We start from the raw sequence: 21,646 nt of genomic DNA, 5'->3' as shown, positions 1-21,646 counted from the left end.
TAATTTACTCATTATTATTTAATTATTTATGGTTTTATATTGCTATATTCTACACTATTCTCGGTTGGTGTGGCTGTAATGAAACCCAGTTTCCCTTGGGATCAATAAAGTATGTCTGTCTGTCTGTATGTATTACCTTTTTGAACAATGAAACATACTTAACATCCTCCAGTCATCTGATTCCATTCCTTTGGCCAGGGACAATTAAAATATTATTGTCTTACCTGTCTTTTAGCAAGAAGAGCAATCTTGCTTAAATGGAAGGAGTCTACCTCTCCTGCACATCTCCAATGGCTACGTGATATTATGTCTTATTTAAATTTAGATAAGATCCGCTGCTCAGTCTTAAATTCGAAACAACCTTTTTATGATATTTGGGGATCTTTCCTAAATTACTTTTGCCAATTTATAAAGTTTAACAGTGCACAGACTTTTATGTATATTTTTATCTTCTCTTCTGAAGTGAATATCTTTTTTTTTCTAATTATCCATTGTCATCCATCAGCTTTTTTCTTTGGTAGTTGGTAGGGGATTGAATAAAAAATAAAATAAATATATATATATTATTGTCAATGCCCCATTGAACCCTTTAACACAATCTCTTTTGTATATATATATTTTTGCATGATTTTTAATCTATTCAATATATGTATGTTGTAATTACTTATTATTTTATTATTTTTTTCTTCTATATTATGTATTGTATTGAACTGCTGCTGCTAAGTTACCAAATTTCATGACACCTGCTAGTGATAATAAACCTGATTCTGAGTAGTCTCTTCCTTTACTTCCCTTTGGGAACATTGGGGTTTTCTCTAATTTCACTGGGTCCTTCTAGCTCTTATGAGCCCCTTCTTTAAATTCCTTCTGGGTGACCTAATAATTCTCAAGATCCCAGGTTTTTATTTCCAAAACCTTAAGTATGCTTCTTCCTTCCTCTTGACTAAATATTCCACTTCTTTTATCTCGTTTGTTTCCAGTATCAGTGGGACAAACTTATCCAGGACCCCACGCAAGTAATCATTACAACCTGTGCATTTCCCTGAAAATATCAGTTCTCAATTATTGGTCCCAAGTTCCTGCCTGATACCACTGTTATTAGCCCTTTCGCAATTAAGTACTTTGCCATAGTCTGCTCTAATCCTTGTCAACGGCTATGTTACTGATTTTATCTCTGAATCTCTGCTTTGAATTTTCACGTTGGTATAAATAATCTTAATTTTTTTTCTCTCTGGCTGTGATGATCAATGTGAATTGGATTGGGACAGTTTCAACAATAATTTACACTTGTTTAGCACCTGTAAGATACAAATCATTCAGGAGGATTTACTGACTTACAACATAAAATTTTGATCAAAGTGGGAGGTTCTAATTACAGTCTTAAAGGAGGAGAGAGGAAGAGATCAGTATCATCTGGATAATGTGTACTATACCCCGACTAAAGGCAGTAGTAATTTTTGTTCAGCTAACAGTTTCTTAAAAGCTATGTATCCATTTAGATGTCTTTCCGTAGCCTCTTCAAACTTAATAAATATTTTGATAGTTTTATATTATTTTGCTCCCTGCACTGCTCTAAAAAGGAGGGGAAAGGTGATGCAAGTGTGAGAAGCAGAGAGGAATAAGAAAAAAGATGAAGATCAAACTAATGTAAAAGCTATACTGAGAATGTGGGAAATGAAAAGTGAAAGAGAATGCAGCAAGGATAATGTGTGCTTACTCTCTGTCATATTTGATGAACAAGTAATGTACTAGGTTCTGGAAGAAAACCAGAAATCTTCCTCTCTTAATTTCCAAGTACAAGATTTACTTTTGACCTCATATAGCAGCAAAATATGGCCGTCAGAGGAGCTGGAAACGGATGCTTATCAGTATGGACAATCCAGAGAGAGAGAGAGAGAGAGAGAGAAAAGGGACATTGCTATCTGATAAACGTATGGATAATCAGAATTTTTAAAGGGCAATAATGTGCCTGCAGATTAATGGTAGCACTGTATTACTGACTATTTTTCCTCTTTAAAATATTTGTATTTTACCTAGAGCTTGGCTGCATAAATTATTTGTATGGTTTGGAAACTAGTCTGTCTGATTTCTTCTGTGCAGGTGAAACTTTTGGAAGCCATGGAAACGATGGACAAGGAGACATTTGAATTTAAATTTGGGAATGAGCTGACTTACACCACAGTACTGAGTGATCACTCTGTTGTGGATCTGAAGCCTGATGGCAGTAACACTATTGTTCAATATGAGAATCGGATGGAGTTCATTCAGCTGGTACAGAAAGCAAAACTGGAAGAGAACAAGGATCAGGTAAACCGACTACAATAGCAGAGGAAAGGAATGAACTGGAAGAGATGGGGACAAGATATAGAAATGCTGGCAAAAATGTCATATAATTGTATTTTATTAACTCACAGACCATATTCCATGCATGCAAATAACCTCGTTTCATCCCATTGAGAGGTGCAAAATAAAAGGGAAATGTTATTGAAGGATATTCAAAATATGCTCTGGCTTGATCTGTGGAAGAAAGCATGATGATCTGCTGCCCCTTCCCTTGGATGGCAAGCACATGGCAGATAGAATTAAATTAATTTTTACTTTAAAAATGTTAGGCTTCTTTATCAGCATCCTAATAGGCATAGCTTATAAAATCACTGATGACTGATGCCTGTGCTTGCATGTCTCTCAGATTCAGTCAATGAGGGTTGGCTTACTGAAGGTGGTTCCTCAAGCTGTTCTTGATCTGCTGACCTGGCAGGAACTGGAGAAGAAAGTCTGTGGTGACCCTGAAATTACAGTGGAAGCTCTGAAACGTTTGAGTGAGTAATAAAAATGCCTGTCTTGTGTTAATTTTCCATTTTTGCTTTACATCCAAATATGATGAACGAGTAATAGCCTAAGTTCTGGAAAAGGATGATAGAGAAACCTCAGTTCCTACTTTGCAAGTACAAGATTTCTTTTTGACACCACATGATAGCAAAATATGGGTTTCTGGGAAGCTTCTAATGGATGCCATCACAAATTGACCATTGCTTAACAGCCCAATTATGACAGTACATTTGGTGATTCATTATTGCAGTTTCAGGAGAAGTTGCATTTTAGGGGTATACCATTTTGTCTTTTGTACGGTACGTGATGTAACAAATGAGGACGATGCCTTTCAGTTGTTACCCTGATGTCAGCTGGAAGCACAGAAATTACTTCCAGCTGACATCAGCTTTGATCAACAGCTTCCTACAAACCTTAACAATTTCTCTTTCAGCTCCTCCCACTTTCTCAAAACTCAAGATGTATCCAAGGGCACCTATGCCTACCTTATTGTTGGCTATATGGAGCATTCCATTTCAATGCCTTCCCTGATCACGCTTGCCAACTCTTTCTGTGCTACTCTGACGACTGCATTGGTTTACTTCATCACGTCAACTGTACTCTGTTCCTAGATGCTGCTTGCTGAGTTCCTCCAGTATTTTGTGTGTGTTGCTCATCAATTTTATCAACTTTGCCTCTAACTTCCACCCTGCCCTTAAGTTCACTTGGTCCATATCTGACACCTCTCTCCTTTTTCTCAACCTCTATCTCTGGAGACAAACTGTCCACCAATATCTTTTATAAGCCTACTGATTTCCATGGCTATCTTGACCATACCTCTTCCTATCCTGTCTCCTGTAAAAATGCCATTCTCTTTCTCCCTTCCTTCATCTCTGTCGCTTCTGTCCCCAGAATGAGGCTTTCCTTTCCAGGGCGTCAGAGATTTCCCCCTTCTTCAGAAAATAGGGTTTCCCTTCCTCCACCATTGACACTGCCCTCATTTGTATCTTCTCCATTTCGCAGATGCTGCACTCACCCCATCTTCCTGCCACATTAACAAGGACTCTGGACCCCTCTTACCTCTCCTCTTCTCCTCACCTGCCTGTCACCTTCCCCTGGTGCCCCTCCTCCTCCTCCTCTTTTTCCCATGGACCACTCTCTCCTATCAGATTCCTTCTTCTTCAGACCTTTACCTTTTTCACCTATCACCTTCCAGATTCTTACTTCACACCCCTTCCCCACCTACCTGGCTTCACCAGTCACCTTCCAGTCTGTCATCTGGAGTTTTGGTATTTCATTTGATCTTGTATCACTGGATGAGGTTTTAATAGCCAACTTTTGTCCACATTTGTTATTCCAATGTTTTCCTGACCATTCCATCTCAAACTCCTGCACAAGCCTGAGTTCATCTAAAACCTACAGCCATTTTCTAGAAGTACATTATCTAGTCCATTTTATTCAACAGATTCCCCGAACACCCCCCCCCCCCCCATCCCTTTCCACCCCAAAAGCAAAACTAAGTGAAGAACGTTTATAGCTTTGCTAGCCAGAGTTCTTCCCTGGACTATTATAAAATCAGTGAGCTGGATGTTTCAGGCAGTTGCTACATTCAAAATGTTTGTCCTTTTACTAAGTGGAATTAGCTGTGGCCCATTAGGGAATGCGCTCAAGTCTCCAACAAAGCAGGATGTTACTTAAACTCGGTAATGAACCGTGCTAGTGTCTTTTATTGAGATGTTAAGCAAAGGCTTGCTGTATTGGAAGCACAAGTAACTGCAGATACTTGGATCTGTAACAACAAAAAATCTGCCTGAGGAATTCAGTGGGTCTTACAGCATCTATGGAAGGAAAGGAATTGTCAGTGTTTTCTTTCCTCCCACAAATGCTGAGTAACTCACTTCCAGCAGATTATTGCCCAGTGCATTCAGGTGTACTTGTATAGAGATGCGGCACAGTTACAGGCCCTTCGAGCCCAACAACTCCATCCGTGCTGCCCAGTTACACACGTGACCAAATAACCAAATAACCCATATGTGGGAGGAAACTGACGTAGGTGAAGGAAGCCGACATGGGCACAGAGAGAGGATGCAAACACCTTGCAGAGTGCAGTGGAATTAAACCCCAATCACTGGCGCAGTTATAACATTACTCTAACCACTATGCTACCATGCTGCCCTCGAAAGTTCCTTGGGAGTGTTTTGAAGAAGACACTCCCTTGATTATCATGTTGGAAATCTGAAACAAAATTGAAGAATGGTCAGGGAGCATCCACAGAAAGTGTAACTTTTGTTTCTACCAGAACAGGATTGGTGAGTTGAAGATTCCTATCCTATGTGTTATTACACTAGGATCAATTCAGGTTTATGGACAAGCTCTTAAAATTTAAAATTTGTGTGAAAGTATCTCTGGCTAACTCTTTCCTCCTCTAAACCTGTTTTAGTTTTCAGACCAGGTGAATTATCTGCTTCCTTTGTGTGAACATCAATGTCTATGACATTCCAATGATGGTTCATCAAACATTAGCCCATGACTCCAAATTTTTAGCTGTCAGTACACAGCAGTTTCAACTTAATGTTGCATTAGTTTTTAGCTGCCAGGTAGTCTTTCTGCGAATGAGCTGGTCTGTTAAAATCTGGCACATAATCGCAAAGTCAAATCAGTTCTGGATGTTTCTAAGACATATTCATTCAAGATAGTGCCAGCATCATCATTAATATAGTGTTTCATTGATTCCATTGTATTTCTTTGTTCCACCCCGAATGCCAGCATGAAAATGAATCTCAAGGTACTGCATATGGTGATATGTACAGCACGTATTTTGATAATAAATTTACTTTGCAAAATTACTGAATTACTAGTTATAGACTTTTGTGCATCAGTTAAGCAGTATGACAGTGACATCTATTGGCAATAAGTAGTACTGTGTTTGATAGCAAATTAGGGGACTTTTAGGGTAGTAAAGATTTTTAGAGTCTAGAAACAGGCCCTGAGACTGAACTTATTAACTTATTTGTCACAAGTATGTTCACAAGAAGGTTCACAAGGATGATAATGAGGTTCATAAGGATGATTCCAGGAATGAAAGGGTTATCATAGGAGGAATGTTTAATAGCTCTGAGTCTATATTCACTGGAATTTAGAAGAATGGGGGTGGGATATCATTGAGACCTTTTGAATGTTGAAAGGCCTAGACAGAGTAGTTGTGGAAAGGATGTTTCCCATCGTGGGGGAGTCTAGGACAAGAGGGGTAAGCCTCAGGATAGAGGGGCATCCATTTAAAACGAGACGCAGAGAAATGTCTTTAACCAGAGGGTGTTGAATTTGTGGAATTTATTACTATAGGCAGCTGTGGAGGCCAGGTCGTTGAGTGTATTTAAGGCAGAATTTGATTGGTTCTTGATTGACATGGCATCAAAGTTTTCGGGGATAAGGTCGCAGAGTGGGGCTGAAGAGGGGCAAAAGAGATCAGTCATGATTGAATGGAAGAGCAGACTCAATGGGCCAAATGGCTTAATCTTGCTCCTAAGTCTTATGGTTTTGTCCACCTGAGCTAGTCCTATTTGCCTGCATTTGGCCCATATCTCAAAAACTTTCGTGTCTAAGCATCTGATTAAGTGTCATTAAACAGTGTACAGGACATCTCTACCAATTCCTCTTGTAACTCATTCAATATACACACCATCCATTGTGTGAAATAGTTGTCTGTTAGGTCCCCCTGAAATCTTTCTCCTCTCACCCTAAAACTTTGCCCTCAAGTCTTAGACTCCCTTACCCAAGGAAGAGTATTCATTCATTTTATCTGTGAAACTCATGATTTTATATACTTTCAATGAGAATTTGTGCACAATTAACGAATGTTGAATGTTAACAAATGTAAGTGAGCTAGTTACTCAGCTAATTTCTTATCATAGTTGCATATTTCCATTGGTATTTGTTTTAGAGTTGTGAGGTCATTCAAATTGGTGTATAAATCTTTTCCACTGAATGTTCTCCAGCATTGGTAGTGAAACATGAAACCTACAACCAATGATACCATATTGGGTATCCTTAAACTGTTCGCCCGTGGCCCCCTCCTTTTTGAGAATCGCAACATCACTATTAAGTCAGGTTGGGAGACCCAGGAAATGAGAGAAAGACATGCAGAATCCACACAGAGTTTGGAATGTGTCATGGCCTCCGAAAAGCGGAACCAATGATAACAGCTGTTGTCTCTTGGAGACGGAATTGTGTATTGAATACTGTACGATGCATTGAAGCCCCCAGGCAATGAACCGAGGGGGGTTGGTGGAGGGATTGCATCATCCCAACCTGATTGACATCTGAGACCCTGTGAGTGGGGATAAAAGAGGGTCTGGGGAACAGCCCCTTAAGACGCACCAGAAGAAACGCTAGAACTCCTGTAACAGCGTAATAGTGAAAGCTGGTGGAAAAGCCCACGTGCGTCCTTTTCCATTTGCCTCGGAATTGGTAGGCCTTTACCACGGAAGCACGGCTTTAGCTAACCACGAAGGGGAAATCAATCCCCAACGACTCTCGAAGGATCGACATCATAAAAGGAATGGGCAAGTTAAACCTCCGTCTTTCTGTCCAACCAAAAAGCTGCAGCTTGAATGAACTTGAGTGACTTTTATATTTCCATCGGACAATACATTATCCCCTAGACAACAATAGAGCTATTTCTTATTGATTATTATTATACCCGTGCTTTTAGATTTAGTATTGACGACGTATATTATCTGTAGGTTTGCATTAATATTATTTTTTGTGTATTTTTATCAATAAATACTGTTAAAAATAGTACTATCAGACTTCAGACTTCTATCTTTGCTGGTAACTGACCCAGTTACAGGGTACGTAACAAAACCAAACAACTTGCTATAAATAATACCATTTTGGGTATCCTTAAACCAAGCAACTTGCTATAAATAAGACTGTGTGAGTGATCTGCTCTTAGTTATCGGACTTTGTATGAGGTTATGTGCAAAAATGGTGCGGAGTCCCACCATCCCGGTATTGAGCATTCGAGTCTACACACTCGAGACTTCCTCTGGTGTAGGTGAGGGTAGAGCCGCCTGTTGTGGAGAGATTGTATATGTAATCCTGCATCTTCTAGCTATGGCACATCATAGTCTAACGCTCTTCAGTTTCCTTTCACTTCAGGACTGCGCGTTAATTTAGCATAGCATACAGTATCTATATCTACTGACCCAATAGTGTTACTAGGATTATTTCAGTTGAAGCTCTGGTACATGAATAATAGTGGTTCGAGAAAGCAGCAAACTGCTACCTCGCCAGGGCTGCTTTTTTTTTTGATGAATAAATAATTTCTCATTTGCCAACAAAACCTGCATGTGCAAGTTAAAAGCACAAACGATTCATTTTTTTTAAATCAATTGTCAACAAAACAGAGGTGCTTTGACTTATTCAGTACATTCATTTGGCGTATATTTTGCTTTTGAAGCTCGCTTTGAAGATTTGGAGCAGTCTGATACTAGAGTCAAGTACCTTTGGGAAGCACTCACAAATTTCACCAATGGTAAGTGGTTTTATTGGCTGCCATCAGAAGACTTGTGTATGTGAGTTCACATGATGAATAATATCTGCATGATTCCTAAATCGGGTTATTTTATGATGGCCTTTTATGTTCTATTTAAAGCTCCTAATTCCATTTCTGGATAATGTTAACAATGATCATCTGCTCGCCATGGGGCATTGAAGTACTTTTTCCATTTCTAACTGATTGAAATTTCTCTAAATCCACAAAATATGATAACATTAGTTTGATATTTGCTTTGTTTAAAAGCATAATATATAATCAGTGAAAATCATCGGGCTGCCAGGGTGTCCCGCAGTCATCGCCATTCCAAAATAAATTATTAACATATTAGTTTATTGTTTGTGGTAAGATCCTGCAATTCATCATTAGCTGGAAATCAGTTTGGGAATCCTAAGAGTGTGAAAGATGTTCTAAAGATCGTTTTTAACTATGGCCAACACAGATGAATTCAATTATACAGATGAATTCTTTCTGCTGGCCTAAATCTGAAGTGAAGGAATGTTGAGACAATTTCAGTTGGTTCTTTGTGTGAGATCTTGACAGTAAACTGCCATTAATAAGATGTTCTTTGCTTTTACACCAGTGCATTTGGCTGTTTGATACATATGAAGTGGGTTACTTGAACAGCGAGATCCTTAGTCGCTCTAATTAAATGGTCATTCCTAATAGATTAATATAGAGGAAGGTTTGCATGCAAGGATATAAAATGTTTTCCTCCTTATCTATAGTTAAAGAATTGGTGAATCAGCTAGCAAATACAGTTGACTTAACCCATGTAAGCCAGCCTCAGATGTTCTTGTTTATTCTTTGTTTTCGTTCATTTGCATATTATAAGGTAATTTCAAATTTCAAACTTTATTGTCGCCAAACAATTGATACCAGAGTGTGCAATCATCACAGCGATATTTGATTCTGCGCTTCGCGCTCCCTGGTGTACAAATCAATAGTAAGTATAATAAAAATGATTTATAATGGTAGCCGCCGTTGTCTTAGAGCAAAAATACATACAGCTCATGCTTGGTGTAGGTAGAGTTTGAATCTAAATCTTTCGAGTGGGAGAAGACAATCAGAAATACTTGTTGGTATTTTCTTTTTAATTTCTTCTTTGCTTTTCAGAGGATCGGAGCCGATTCTTAAGGTTTGTTACAGGCAGAAGCCGACTGCCAGCCCCTATTTTCATCTACCCGGATAAATCAGGGTAAGCGGTTTGGATTTTGGTTGGTAATTGCCCCAAAAGATGAAAACTAAACTTCAGATGGTAGAATACTAGCATTCATATCAGGGACAAAATAAAAATCTTTAGTGGAAAAATGATTAACTTAACTACTTACTGTCGTCGATCTTCTTGATCACCTCAATGCAACTTGATTAGAGACAACCAACAATGAATGTTAATTAACAGTTGGATGTATAAGAAAGAAACAATCTCTGGAATGTGCTTGTGTTCATTGTTGAGCCTCGCTGAGGGGCTTGTCCTTGGATATTGGTCCCCCAAAGTAATAAGTCATAAAAAGAATCCAAAAAAATTGAAAGGGGCTTAATATGTAGCATACAGTCTCATGAGAGAAATGTACCAACTAAAGCACCAAGATTTAAAGCACATTTATTATCATAGAATGTATATATTTATATACCTTGAGATTTGTCTGCTTAAAGGTAGCCACAAAGCAAGAAACTTGAATAACCCAATTTTAAAAAAACCCAAAGTCAGTGAAAGTGAAAAAGCATATCTGCTTTCCTTTAGCCAATTTTAGACTGCGTCCTGAGATGTATGTTGGTAGGGAAAGGGTGGAGTAGTGAGGAAGTACCTTATCTTGATAATCCACATGATTTTACGACACGTCCTATAGTAATTCCCAGACTAATTTTGTTTCTAGACAGGATATTAACTGTCTCTTTCATTTTCTACGTCAGACTATTTTATCTAGATGGTCCAGATGTCGCTGGGGAGAGAAATAAGTTGCAGATGTTTCTTTTATTACATATAGAAAAATATCTATTTTAAAATGCTATAATTTAAAACATTTACTGCAGAAACTTTTAAAAAATGTTCTTTAACAGATCAGAGAAAGCAGATGCACTCCCAGAATCTTCCACGTGTTCCAGTACACTTTTTCTACCAAACTATTCCAGGTCAGTTGCTTTTACTCAATTACTTTTTCTTACATTTCTCCCTTTGTTTTCTGGCGGTATTAACCCTTTTGCCTCAATGCATATTGCCAATCCATTGATTAAGTAATAGTTTAATAGTAAATCTGCAAGTGAAACAGACATTTAACATATTACAATTAAACACCAAGTATTACTGTCTTGAGGTCTGTATATGAATTCTACAGAGTGAGAAAACAGTGTTCAGGAGCTTTATCTATTCTCCTAATGGAACTGTAGTGCCCATCTGCTGCCTCAATTAAAATGTGGTACTTCAGTTGTAACAGCACTTCTTGTAGTGTGGTGAGTGACATCTTTCATGCATAAATATAATTCTGTGTCTGTGGGCAATCTACTGTTTCCCCAAGTGGTGACCATGTGTAGGAACAGAGCCAGGTAATTCAATAACTGCAGTAGTTTGCATTTTATTAGTGTTTTGTAGAGTACAGTTGTAGAGGTGGAGGTTAATTCAGACAATTATCGTTGCATTGATCTGATCATCCATGATAAATTATAGGATGGCTTAATACAGGTGTGTGACTTAGCCCAGACTGAGACTGCGCCAGTTGTCTTGAAATATTGTTGAATATTTTTCACCTTCATTTATGTATCCAGTTCATTTTTACCATTTTGTTAAGCTACTCATTCCAAATCCAAATCATTGCTTGAATGTTTTTCTTCAAATTACTCGGGTTCTTTTCCCAGTCATATTAACCCTGTTCCCTCTGCCCTACGCCTTGGAACACAGAACATAGCACACAACAGGGCCCTCAGCCCATGATATCTGTGCTGACCATGCCAATTTTGACCAGTGCCTACTACCTGCATGATCCATATCCCTTCATTCCCTGTCTGTTCAAAGGCCTCTTAAATGTTGCTATAATTTCTGCTTCCACCTCTTCCTCTGGCAGCATGATCTAGCCACCTACTATAAAATGGGGGGAAAGAAATACATGCCTCAGAAATCTTCTAAACTTTCCCCTTCACACTTGCTCTCTAATGTTTCACATTTCCATCTTGGGATAAAAAGACTCTTTTATTATCTATCCCTCTCTCATATTTTTATACTTGTGTCAATTTGCTCTTGGCTTCTGTTGCTCCAGGGAAAAAAAACAACCCATGTTTGTCCAATCTCTCTTTATAGTTAACACCCACTAAAGCAGGCAGCATGCTGGTTAACTTCTGCACCCTGCCCGCAGTCTCTACAGTCTTACTGTAATGCAGTGGATGGGAGGCCAGCAAGAACTGGAACATTGTTCCATTTAGGGTTGCTATCTTATTGTTAGCACTGAGGCATATTGCCAAATGCAGTTCATCTCTGTGATGCTGACAGTATGTTCCAAAACTGAAAATCTTTATTCCCCAACTTTGCTGTATATAAATTTGGAGAGAAGGATTGTTAAACAGAAAATTAATTTTTTAAAAAGCTCTGTAAGAAATTTCAATGCATTGAGTAATTTGACTTGTGTCTTTTATCAATAAATTGCTTTTTCTGTGTGTCAAATAAATAGTTCTTTTACTTTAACATGTTATAAATGTATCTGTCCTGAACAATTGATCCAAGGAGACATTTTCTTTTGAACTGCTACATCATCTTGAACTTGCCCGCTCTATATTGTCCAATAGTTATTTTCCTTTCTAAACAAAATGCAGTCATTGTGTGGTCAGTAGGAGTAATTTGTAAAGCACTCTGTGTTAAGATTCCTCAGTAATAATAATGTAAGGCCAAACAGATGTATACTGTTGTACGTGTCTATAAGTATCTTCTAATTTATTTTTTAAACTTGCATTTTCTTTTGTAGTGCGAAGCTTTGTGAAGAAAAGTTGCGATATGCAGTCTATAACTGTGTAGCTATCGACGCAGATATGGTACCATGGGAGGAATGACGACGCATGGTATCTGCTGCATTTGAATAGAATATTGTGATTGGTGAAAGAAATAATGGACCACAGTTGCTTTAAAATTTTGTTGTCCTTATCTCTCCCCGACGCGCGCGCGCACACACACACACACACACGCACATCCATTTTTGAGTTTCCATGGTGATTTGTTGATTCACTTTAACCAATTGGAACAAAGAAGCTTTCACATGTGAGTCACAAAAATGACCAATAAAGCTCTTCAGTGCTGCTGTGGTGTTCATTTAGATCTATGTGGTAACATGGCTTGTATTCCTGAGGTCACTGCTTTTGATACAAAAAAATTCTTAAGCCTGGGGATAGAGTAATTATTTGGAGAAAAAGTAAAAATGAACACTTTGTTCTTGGCTAAGCTTATAGAAGCAACTTACAAGTCCAAAGTGCTTTGTAGCCAATGAATTGTATTTGAAGTGTTGGAGCATTATTCTGAGTATAAATAGGGTTTATACAACATCAGAGTTCCACAACATCACATGACATGGACAACTAGAAAATCAATATTCTTTGGCGTTAGTCTAGATACTTTAGTTGAATCACTAGAAAGGACTTGTTTCCTCCATGCAGCAAACTACTACTAATCCATGTTTCAGGGCTGATACTCAATCTTGCGCAAATTGTTGGCCAAGAAATTATGCACCCTAATTTAATATAAGTGACTGGAAAATTTGTGCTGTGGACTTTGTCATTGCCATGATTCACTGCAAACATTACTCCACCAAGCCCTTATTCACTCATACCTAATCAATGAGTCTTGATCCCTCAACCATTTAAAATAGCAATAGGCTTCCATTTGCAACTTATTCCAAAATGGCATTGCTAAAGAAATATTTGCCTGAATTGCACACAGGAAGCATACATGATTAAAATATGTTACTGCAGATCAATGCATTCCAACAAATAAACAACAGCAAATGCAATGCTCTACTTGGAGGAGAATGAATATTGTTATCTTATGAGTTGGATTGATAAACATGTTTTAAGTGATTACACTGAAACTGATGTTCTATAATATATGTGACAATTTGGCTTCAGAGTTCACAACAGAAGAATTGGTAAGGTAACTGTCATTCTTGACATTATATGAATAAATAACTTCCATCAGTCTTGTATCTGACTATCCTTAAATTGTCAGGTAAATGAAGTGAAATAGCAGAAATGGTTGGAAATTCTCCATTTTGTATGTTAAATATCAGTCACCCCTCATGTTGCTCTACTGTCTACCAGGGTGACCCTTTAGTACAGCCCCAGTGAAACTCCAGTTAATGAAGTGCCAGATAACTGGATGTTACTGTATAGCCAATTAGATTTTGAGTATTTGTCTCAGTAGGGAAATGGAACTTGATGCACTTTGTTACAGGGTTCTGGCCTTGTGTGAGAATGTATTACCATCTTTTTGTCCAAGTATTCATCTTAGATAATATAATAATTCAAGTTTAAATGCATTGTATCCAGTGTCTGAAATTTTATACAAATACATTCTGTACAGTTTAAGTAATCATTTGTTTTCTCTGATAAAACCATTTGAAAACTACTTCAAAATATGTATTGTTACCCAGATTATAGCTCCTGTACTTGCAGTGGCAACCCACAGTATAAAGAAACTTGGGTTGAAGAATCATCACTGTTTTATACACTCCCTTCATACCTGGGGTGCTGTGAATTACAGAATTTTTTTCATTGAGCTTTGCTATCTCCCAGAAAGACCAGTAGATGGGAGCACAGCATTAAGAGTCTCTTCCAGCAGAAGTGCTGTACATGGTGACAAAAAAATGTGGCTGGGTTTCTATAAGTAATGATAATCTTGCCCTCCCTTGCTGCTAAAATAATTGTTGCTGTTATTGATGATGCCAGTGAAACCAAACAGAAGGAAATACAAGTTAATCGGTCTATTTAAATGTGGAATTCATGCAACCTAGCTATTTAATACTGTTGGGTATGATCTTATAGTTAATACAATTCATCTGCACAGTTGCTTGTTCAGCAAAATATGTAAATTAAAATGTTTAATACTATATTAAAATCGAAGCTGTGAAATGATATTTTGTCATATATGCTCAGTGGAACTGCGTTTTGAATAGCATGAGAAGTTTAGAATTTTATAGCAGCGAGAAGTGTTTTTGATAAAATAAGTTAACCAGTCTCATTTCAGTTCCTGTTGTCATGAGTATTAATCATAAGTATTTCTATGGATAATGTTCATTGACACGGATCATTGATTTAACTGGTTGCAAAGGTTGTGCACAACAGATGTGAGGATAAAAAGCATGGAGTCTGATACAGACAGACAGACATACTTTATTGATCCCGAGGGAAATTGGGTTTCGTTACAGCCACACCAACCAAGAATAGTGAGGAAATATAGCAATATAAAACCATAAATAATTAAATAAAAAATAAGTTAATCATGCCAGGTAAAGTCCAGGACCAGCCTATTGGCTCGGGGTGTCTGACACTCCGAGGGAGGAGTTGTAAAGTTTGATGGCCACAGGTAGGAATGACTTCCTGTGACGCTCAGTGTTATATCTCGGTGGAATGAGTCTCTGGCTGAATGTACTCCTGTGCCTAACCAGTACATTGTGGAGTGGATGGGAGTCATTGTCCAAGATGGCATGCAACTTGGACAGCATCCTCTTTTCAGACACCACCGTCAGAGAGTCCAGTTCCACACCCACAACATCACTGGCCTTACGAATGAGTTTGTTGATTCTGGTGGTGGTTTATTCAGTGAATGGTGATGACAGGATTGACATTCAGAAAAGCATTGAAGGATGTGGGATGGATATTTCTGTAGTGTTGAGGAACTGAGTAGGTATGTTGGACTGACAGACCAGCTCCATGCAGGGCAAAGGAGAAGTTGCCCTTCTCGAATGTTGTAAACTATCTCCTCACCCAAGTCTGCCGCTCAAGAGCTGATGTGGTGGGGTGAGGCTGTGTGAGACCGTTGACTGCAGGGAGAGACTTCATGGATCACCACTGCATGTTGAGAAGAGGTCAGGCACATTTAATGAATGGGCTTTGGTGTGATCCCAGCCTTTGCATCGTGCTGGTTACTAAAGTGAATTGATGCAAGATACGGAGTTTGAAAGCTAACAAACTTGCAGAGCAATGATTATATTCATTCAGTAGCGAAAAAAATAGATATTGTAAAACTGCAATAAAACAGGAATTGAGGGTACTCATGGATTAGTCAGTATCTTTGAAGAAATAGACCATTAATATTCAAGTTAATGTCCCCTCAGAATTACAATTGTGCGCGTTAATGACTGCTTGGAACTATAAACATGCTGAACTTCACAAGACCATAAAACATTGGAACAGAATCAGGCCATTCAGTTCATCGAGTCTGCTCTGCCATTCTATCTTGGCTGATTTATTACCCCTCTCAACCCCATTCTCCTCGCTTCTCCCTGTAACCTTTGATGCCTCGCAAGCATATGACAGTGCTATGTCAGTAGATTAACCTCCATTAGACAAAATAATTTTCAACTGTCTGAACACGGTGAAAGTTGTCCCTATAGATAAGTTTAAAATTTGGCAGTGCATATTTCTCTTTCCACCTTTAATTCCTTATGTTTCCAAACTGAGCTAAAGCCCTCTACCAAGCAATTCCAGCTGAGAGTTTGGGACTAAGAACTTCCTTATGCAGCTTGTTCCTTAATTATTGAGCCAGGGTGACAAATTGCTTATTATTTTGAGCTATCAAACCCATATGTGTTTTCTTCACATCTTGTCTCAGTTTTTTTGTGTGTTTGCTTTAACAGCCAATGATTAACTGTAACTTTTCTCTAATAATCCTGTTGAAAAGGTCCAAAGAAATTCCTGAAATACAGCAGTTAATAGTCACAGCTGGATCAATGAAGCTAACTATTTTGGAACGCAGATATAGTGGATGCCTTATTATGAATATATAATAGCCTCCAGTATGTGAATATTGTACATTGACATGCAGTGAAGATTGCCCCTTTTTGTCTATATACTTAGACCATGACACATAGGAGCAGAATTAAATCATTCAGCCCATTGTGTCTTCTCCATTTTGGTATCCCTCTCAGCTCCCTTCTCCAGCCTTTTCCCTGTAACTTTTGATGCCCTTACTAATAAAGAACCCATCAATCTCTGCTTTAAATATACCCAATGACTGGTCCTCCACAGCCATCTGTGGCAATGGATTCCATACAATCATCACCCCCTGGCTAAAGAAACTCCTCATTTCTGACCTAAAGGCGCATCCCACTATTCTGAGGCTATGCCCTCTGGTCCTAGACACCCCTGCTATCGGAAACATCCTCTCCATGTCCATTCTCTAGGCAACTGAATATTCAGCAGGTTTCAGTGAGAGCCCTCCCATGCTTCAGAGCTCTGGCGGGTCCAGGTCCAGAGCCATCAAGCACTATTTGAGATTTAGTAACAATCCAATTCCTTTGAACACCCCAAGTGGAGAAGACGTTGCTAACTCTTGCTTTATTTCTTTATTGAGATTCAGTGAGGAACAGGCCCTTCAGGCTGCACCACCCATTAAACCCCGATTTAGCCCTAGCTTAATCACAGGACAATTGACAATGACCAATTAACCTACTAACTGTCTTTGGAATGTGGGAGGAAACCAGAGCACCCAGAGGAAATCCGCACATTCATTGGAAGAATATAAAAAAACTCCTTTCAGACAGCCAATGGAAATGAACCCAGGTCGCTGGTATTGAAGAGCATTCTGCTAACAACTAAGCTACCATGCCACCCATATTTGCAAAACTAAATACAGATACTGTCAATGTTACATAAGTTAAGGATAAGGGCATATCAAATATTGTAAATAAATTTTAGGCAATAACGTTATACTGAAGTTAAGCTCACAAATGATTTAATAGCTTAATAATACTATGCTACAGAATACTGGTTTGAATGTTCTGAGTTATTCAAAGTCATTGAAAAATAAAGCACAGGCCCTTTGGTCCATCTAGTCCATGCCGAACCATCTAGCCGTCACATGAGTATTTTCTTCTATACAGCATAATATCTGAAAGTCCAGTGCATTGGAGAGGGCAGATGATGGATGCTGCCTGGAGGAGATTATCTGAAAGAGATGAAAATAAATTGGTTTTATGGAGGGTTTTGAGGGTAGGTAAAGTGTTGGCAAGATGGTGACCTAGCATAGAAAATTCAGACAAGGTAAAATGGAAAAAACAGGTACAAATGAGAAAACAAATTAAATAAGGCACTGCTGCAGTAAATATTTGCATCAATTCCATCTCAGAGAAAGCCACAAGGCTGGAGAATAGAAATATAGAAAATAGGTGCAGGAGTAGGCCATTTGGCCCTTCAAGCCTGCACCGCCATTCAGTATGATCATGGCTGATCATCAGAACCCTGTACCTGCTTTCTCTCCATTCCCCCTGATCCCTTTAGCCACAAGGGCCTTATCTAACTTCCTCTTAAATATAGCCAATGAACCAACCTCAACTGTTTACTGTGACAAAGACTTCCACAGATTCACCACTCTCTGTGTGAAGAAGTTTTTCCTCATCTCGGTCCTTAAAGGTTTCCCCTTTATCCTTAAACTGTGACCCCTCGTTCTGGACTTGCCCAACATCGGAAACAATCTTCCTGCATCTAGCCTGTCCAATCCCTTTAGAATTTTATATGTTTCAATAAGATACCCCGCTCAGTCTTCTAAATTCCAGCGAGAAAAAGCCTAGTTGATCCAGTCTTTCTTCATATGAAAGTCCTGCCATCCTAGGAATCAATCTGGTGAACCTTCTTTATACTCCCTCTATGGCAAGAATGTCTTTTCAGATTAGGGGACCAAAACTGCACACAATGCTCTAGGTGCGGTCTCACCAAGGCCTTGTACAACTGCAGTAGAACCTCCCTGCTCCTATACTCAAATCCTTTTGCTATGAGTGCCAACATACCATTTGCCTTTTTCACCACCTGCTGTACCTGCATGCCCACCTTCAATGACTGGTGTACAATGACACCCAGGTCTCGTTGCACCTCCCCTTTTCCTAATTGGCCACCATTCAGATAATAATCTGTTTTCCTGTTCTTGCAACCAGTGGATAACCTCACATTTATCCACATTAAATTGCATCTGCCATGAATTTGCCCACTCACCTAACCTATCCAAGTCACCCTGCATCCTCTTAGCATCCTCCTCACGGCTAACACCACCGCCCAGCTTCGTGTCATCCGCAAACTTGGAGATGCTGCATTTAAATCCCTCGTCTAAATCATTAATATATATTGTAAACAACTGGGGTCCCAGCACTGATCCTTGCGGTACCCCACTAGTCACTGCCTTCCATTCTGAAAAGGTCCCGTTTACTCCCACTCTTTGCCTCCTGTCTGCCAACTAATTCTCTATCCACATCAATACCATACCCCCAATAACATGTGCTTTAGGTTTGCACACTAATCTCATGTGTGGGACCTTGTCAAAAGCCTTTTGAAAATCTAAATATACCACATCCACTGGCTCTCCCCTCCACTCTACTAGTTACATCTTCAAAAAATTCTATAAGATTCATCAGACATAATTTTCCTTTCACAAATCCATGCTGACTTTGTCCGATGATTTCATCTCTTTCCAAATGTGCTGTTATCACATCTTTGATGACCGACTCTAGCATTTTCCCCACCACCGATGTCAGACTAACTAGTCTATAATTCCCCAGTTTTTTTCTTCCTCCTTTTTTAAAAAGTGGGGTCACATTAGCCACCCTCCAATCCTCAGGAACTAATCCAGAATCTAAGGAGTTTTGAAAAATTATCACTAATGCATCCACTATTTCTTGGGCTACTTCCTTAAGCACTCTGGGATGCAGACCATCTGGCCCTAGGGATTTATCTGCCTTTAATCCCTTCAATTTACCTAACACCACTTCCCTACTAACATGTATTTCCCTCAGTTCCTCCATCTCACTAGACCCTCGGTCCCCTACTATTTCTGGAAGATTATTTATGTCCTCCTTAGTGAAGACAGAACCAAAGTAGTTATTCAATTGGTCTGCCATGTCCTTGTTCCCTATGATCAATTCACCTGTTTCTGACTGGAAGGGACCTACATTTGTTTTGACCAATCTTTTTCTTTTCACTTATCTATAAAAGCTTTTACAGTCAGTTTTTATGTTCCCTGTCAGCTTTCTCTCATAATCTTCTTTCCCTTTCCTAACTAAGCCCTTTGTCCTCCTCTGCTGGACTCTGAATTTGTCTCAGTCCTCAGGTGTGCCTCTGAATATGTAGGAACACTTATAAATTAATTTATCTGTGCTCCTTTACTAAAAGCATACCCTTACTGTTTACAAAACTTCATGTCAAATTTATTGATCACACTTAATTTTTTTTGCTATCACATCTTGTGTTAAGAACAATGATAGCCCAAGAAAATGACTTCTGCATTCTGTGCCTCCCTGGTGACCCCGCCCCCATTCTGTTATATTTCACTCCACCACCCCTTCATCACTCAACCATCTGACTGTTCATCCAAATCATTCTTGAAGCTCTCTAAAATGTTGCATTCCTTTTCTTTAAATAAAATCTCCACTATCCAACAAGGGTATAATTTCTACCCAATAATGGGTAGAATATCTTGTATAATAATGTCATTGGATTTCCATTGAAATGGTTATATTAATTACACAATTTTATTTTCACTTGAAAACTTCATGGCCTAAGCTTTGAGCTGAACTTAAATCTAGGTATCTGCATTGCAACTAAATTCCTTGTAATCATCAGCATTATTCTAGCAGCTTATGCTTGGTTGTTGGGATTCTCATGAGATATTCCTCATGATTATTGCATTAAACATTGTAGGATAAATTTTAGATCATTGAAAAAAGTTTTATCTAAATACAGAAGGCAGCAAGTAGGCTTCATTTGTGCTGCGTTTGACATTTCTTCATTTTCCTGTTACACTTGTATTTCCATCTAGAAGGGAATAACATTAAAATATTAATGTAAAACAACAACCCAAATTAAAATTAAAATAACAGAATAAACACACACACACATGTTCATGTAATCAACATCATATGGCAGCTGCAGTTTTCTTAGACATAAGCTCACCTGTTCAATCTCCGTAATTTTTGTGTGTCATATTATTAGCAACAAGCCAGGCAAAGTACACTCACCAGCCACTTTATTAGGCACACCTGTAAACCCTGCTAATGCAAATGAGTCAATCATGTGTCAGCAACGCAATGCATAAAAGCACGCAGGCATGGTCAAGAGGTACAGTGTTATTCAGATCAAACATCAGAATGGGGAGCAAATGTGATCGAAGTGACTTGGACCACGGAAGAATGATTATTGTTGCCAGATGGAATGGTTTGAGTTTCTCAGAAACTGCTCATCTCCTGGGATTTTCCACGCACCGCAGTCTCTAGATTTTACAGAGAATGGTGCGATAAACAAAAAAACACCCAGTGAACAGCAGTTCTTGCTGGATGAAAGTGTATTGTTAATGAAAAAGATCAGAAGGGAATGGTCAGACTGGTTAAAGCTGGCAGGAAGGCAATGGTAAATCAAACAGTGACTCGTTATAACTGGGGTACCAAAGAGCATCTCTGAATGCACAACACATTGAACCTTGAAGTGGATAGGTTACATAAACAGAAGACCACACTGGGGTCTACTCCTGGACCTAATAAAGTGGCCGCTCAGTGTGCATTGAGGAAATAATTGAAGAATTTTAGGTTGGGAAGTACAATACAGAATAGTGAAGTTAATATTAAAGACTGAAGCATAAACGAGTAAAGCTCTTCAACTTCAACAACAATTAAAACTTGAATGGCTCAGATTCTGCATTTTCAGCACCAGAGAAACTGAATGCTGGATGAAAAAAAGTTGTCTTTAAAGATATAGGGCTTTGCCTTAAATAAATTTTGTGCTAAATTTCCTTCATGGGTAAAACACAAAGAGAAGATTCTGAAAATCATTAACAGGATTGAAGCTGAGAAGCTGGTTTCTGTCGTTGAGGTTGTTAAACTTGTGAGTTTCGTGGAGATCTAAGATGAGATTTTTTTAAGGCGTTTAAATCTTTGGAATTTTCTACTCAGCGGGTTGTGGATTCTCAGTCATTGAATATAGCCAAGACATTGATTTTTGAAAGCTAATATATTCAACACATGGATTGGTAGATTTTTAAAAGCTAATGAATTCAAATGGTATGAGATTAATTATGGTCATGGACTTTAGGGGCAGAATCGGCCAAGCTGT

The 21,646-nt window shown here is 38.7% G+C and overlaps 1 protein-coding gene across 1 annotated transcript in view; it reads left to right on the top strand.

Annotated features, from left to right (window-relative positions):
* hectd3 (HECT domain containing 3) overlaps positions 1-14,445 on the top strand; it is a 61,454-nt gene extending 47,009 nt beyond the window's left edge. The window contains exons 17-22 of the mRNA XM_059984107.1: positions 2,101-2,307; positions 2,690-2,819; positions 8,270-8,344; positions 9,482-9,563; positions 10,427-10,498; positions 12,316-14,445. Of these exons, the coding sequence (XP_059840090.1) occupies positions 2,101-2,307; positions 2,690-2,819; positions 8,270-8,344; positions 9,482-9,563; positions 10,427-10,498; positions 12,316-12,400 (651 nt within the window). The 3' untranslated portion in view covers positions 12,401-14,445. The remainder of the gene's footprint in view (positions 1-2,100; positions 2,308-2,689; positions 2,820-8,269; positions 8,345-9,481; positions 9,564-10,426; positions 10,499-12,315) is intronic.
* Positions 14,446-21,646: the final 7,201 nt, after the last annotated feature.

The sequence above is a fragment of the Hypanus sabinus genome, chromosome 11 (genome assembly GCF_030144855.1).
Source record: "Hypanus sabinus isolate sHypSab1 chromosome 11, sHypSab1.hap1, whole genome shotgun sequence".
Classification (NCBI taxonomy): Eukaryota; Metazoa; Chordata; class Chondrichthyes; order Myliobatiformes; family Dasyatidae; genus Hypanus; species Hypanus sabinus.
The sequence above is the reverse complement of the archived record's forward strand: the minus strand, read 5'-3'. Positions and strand labels throughout refer to the sequence as shown.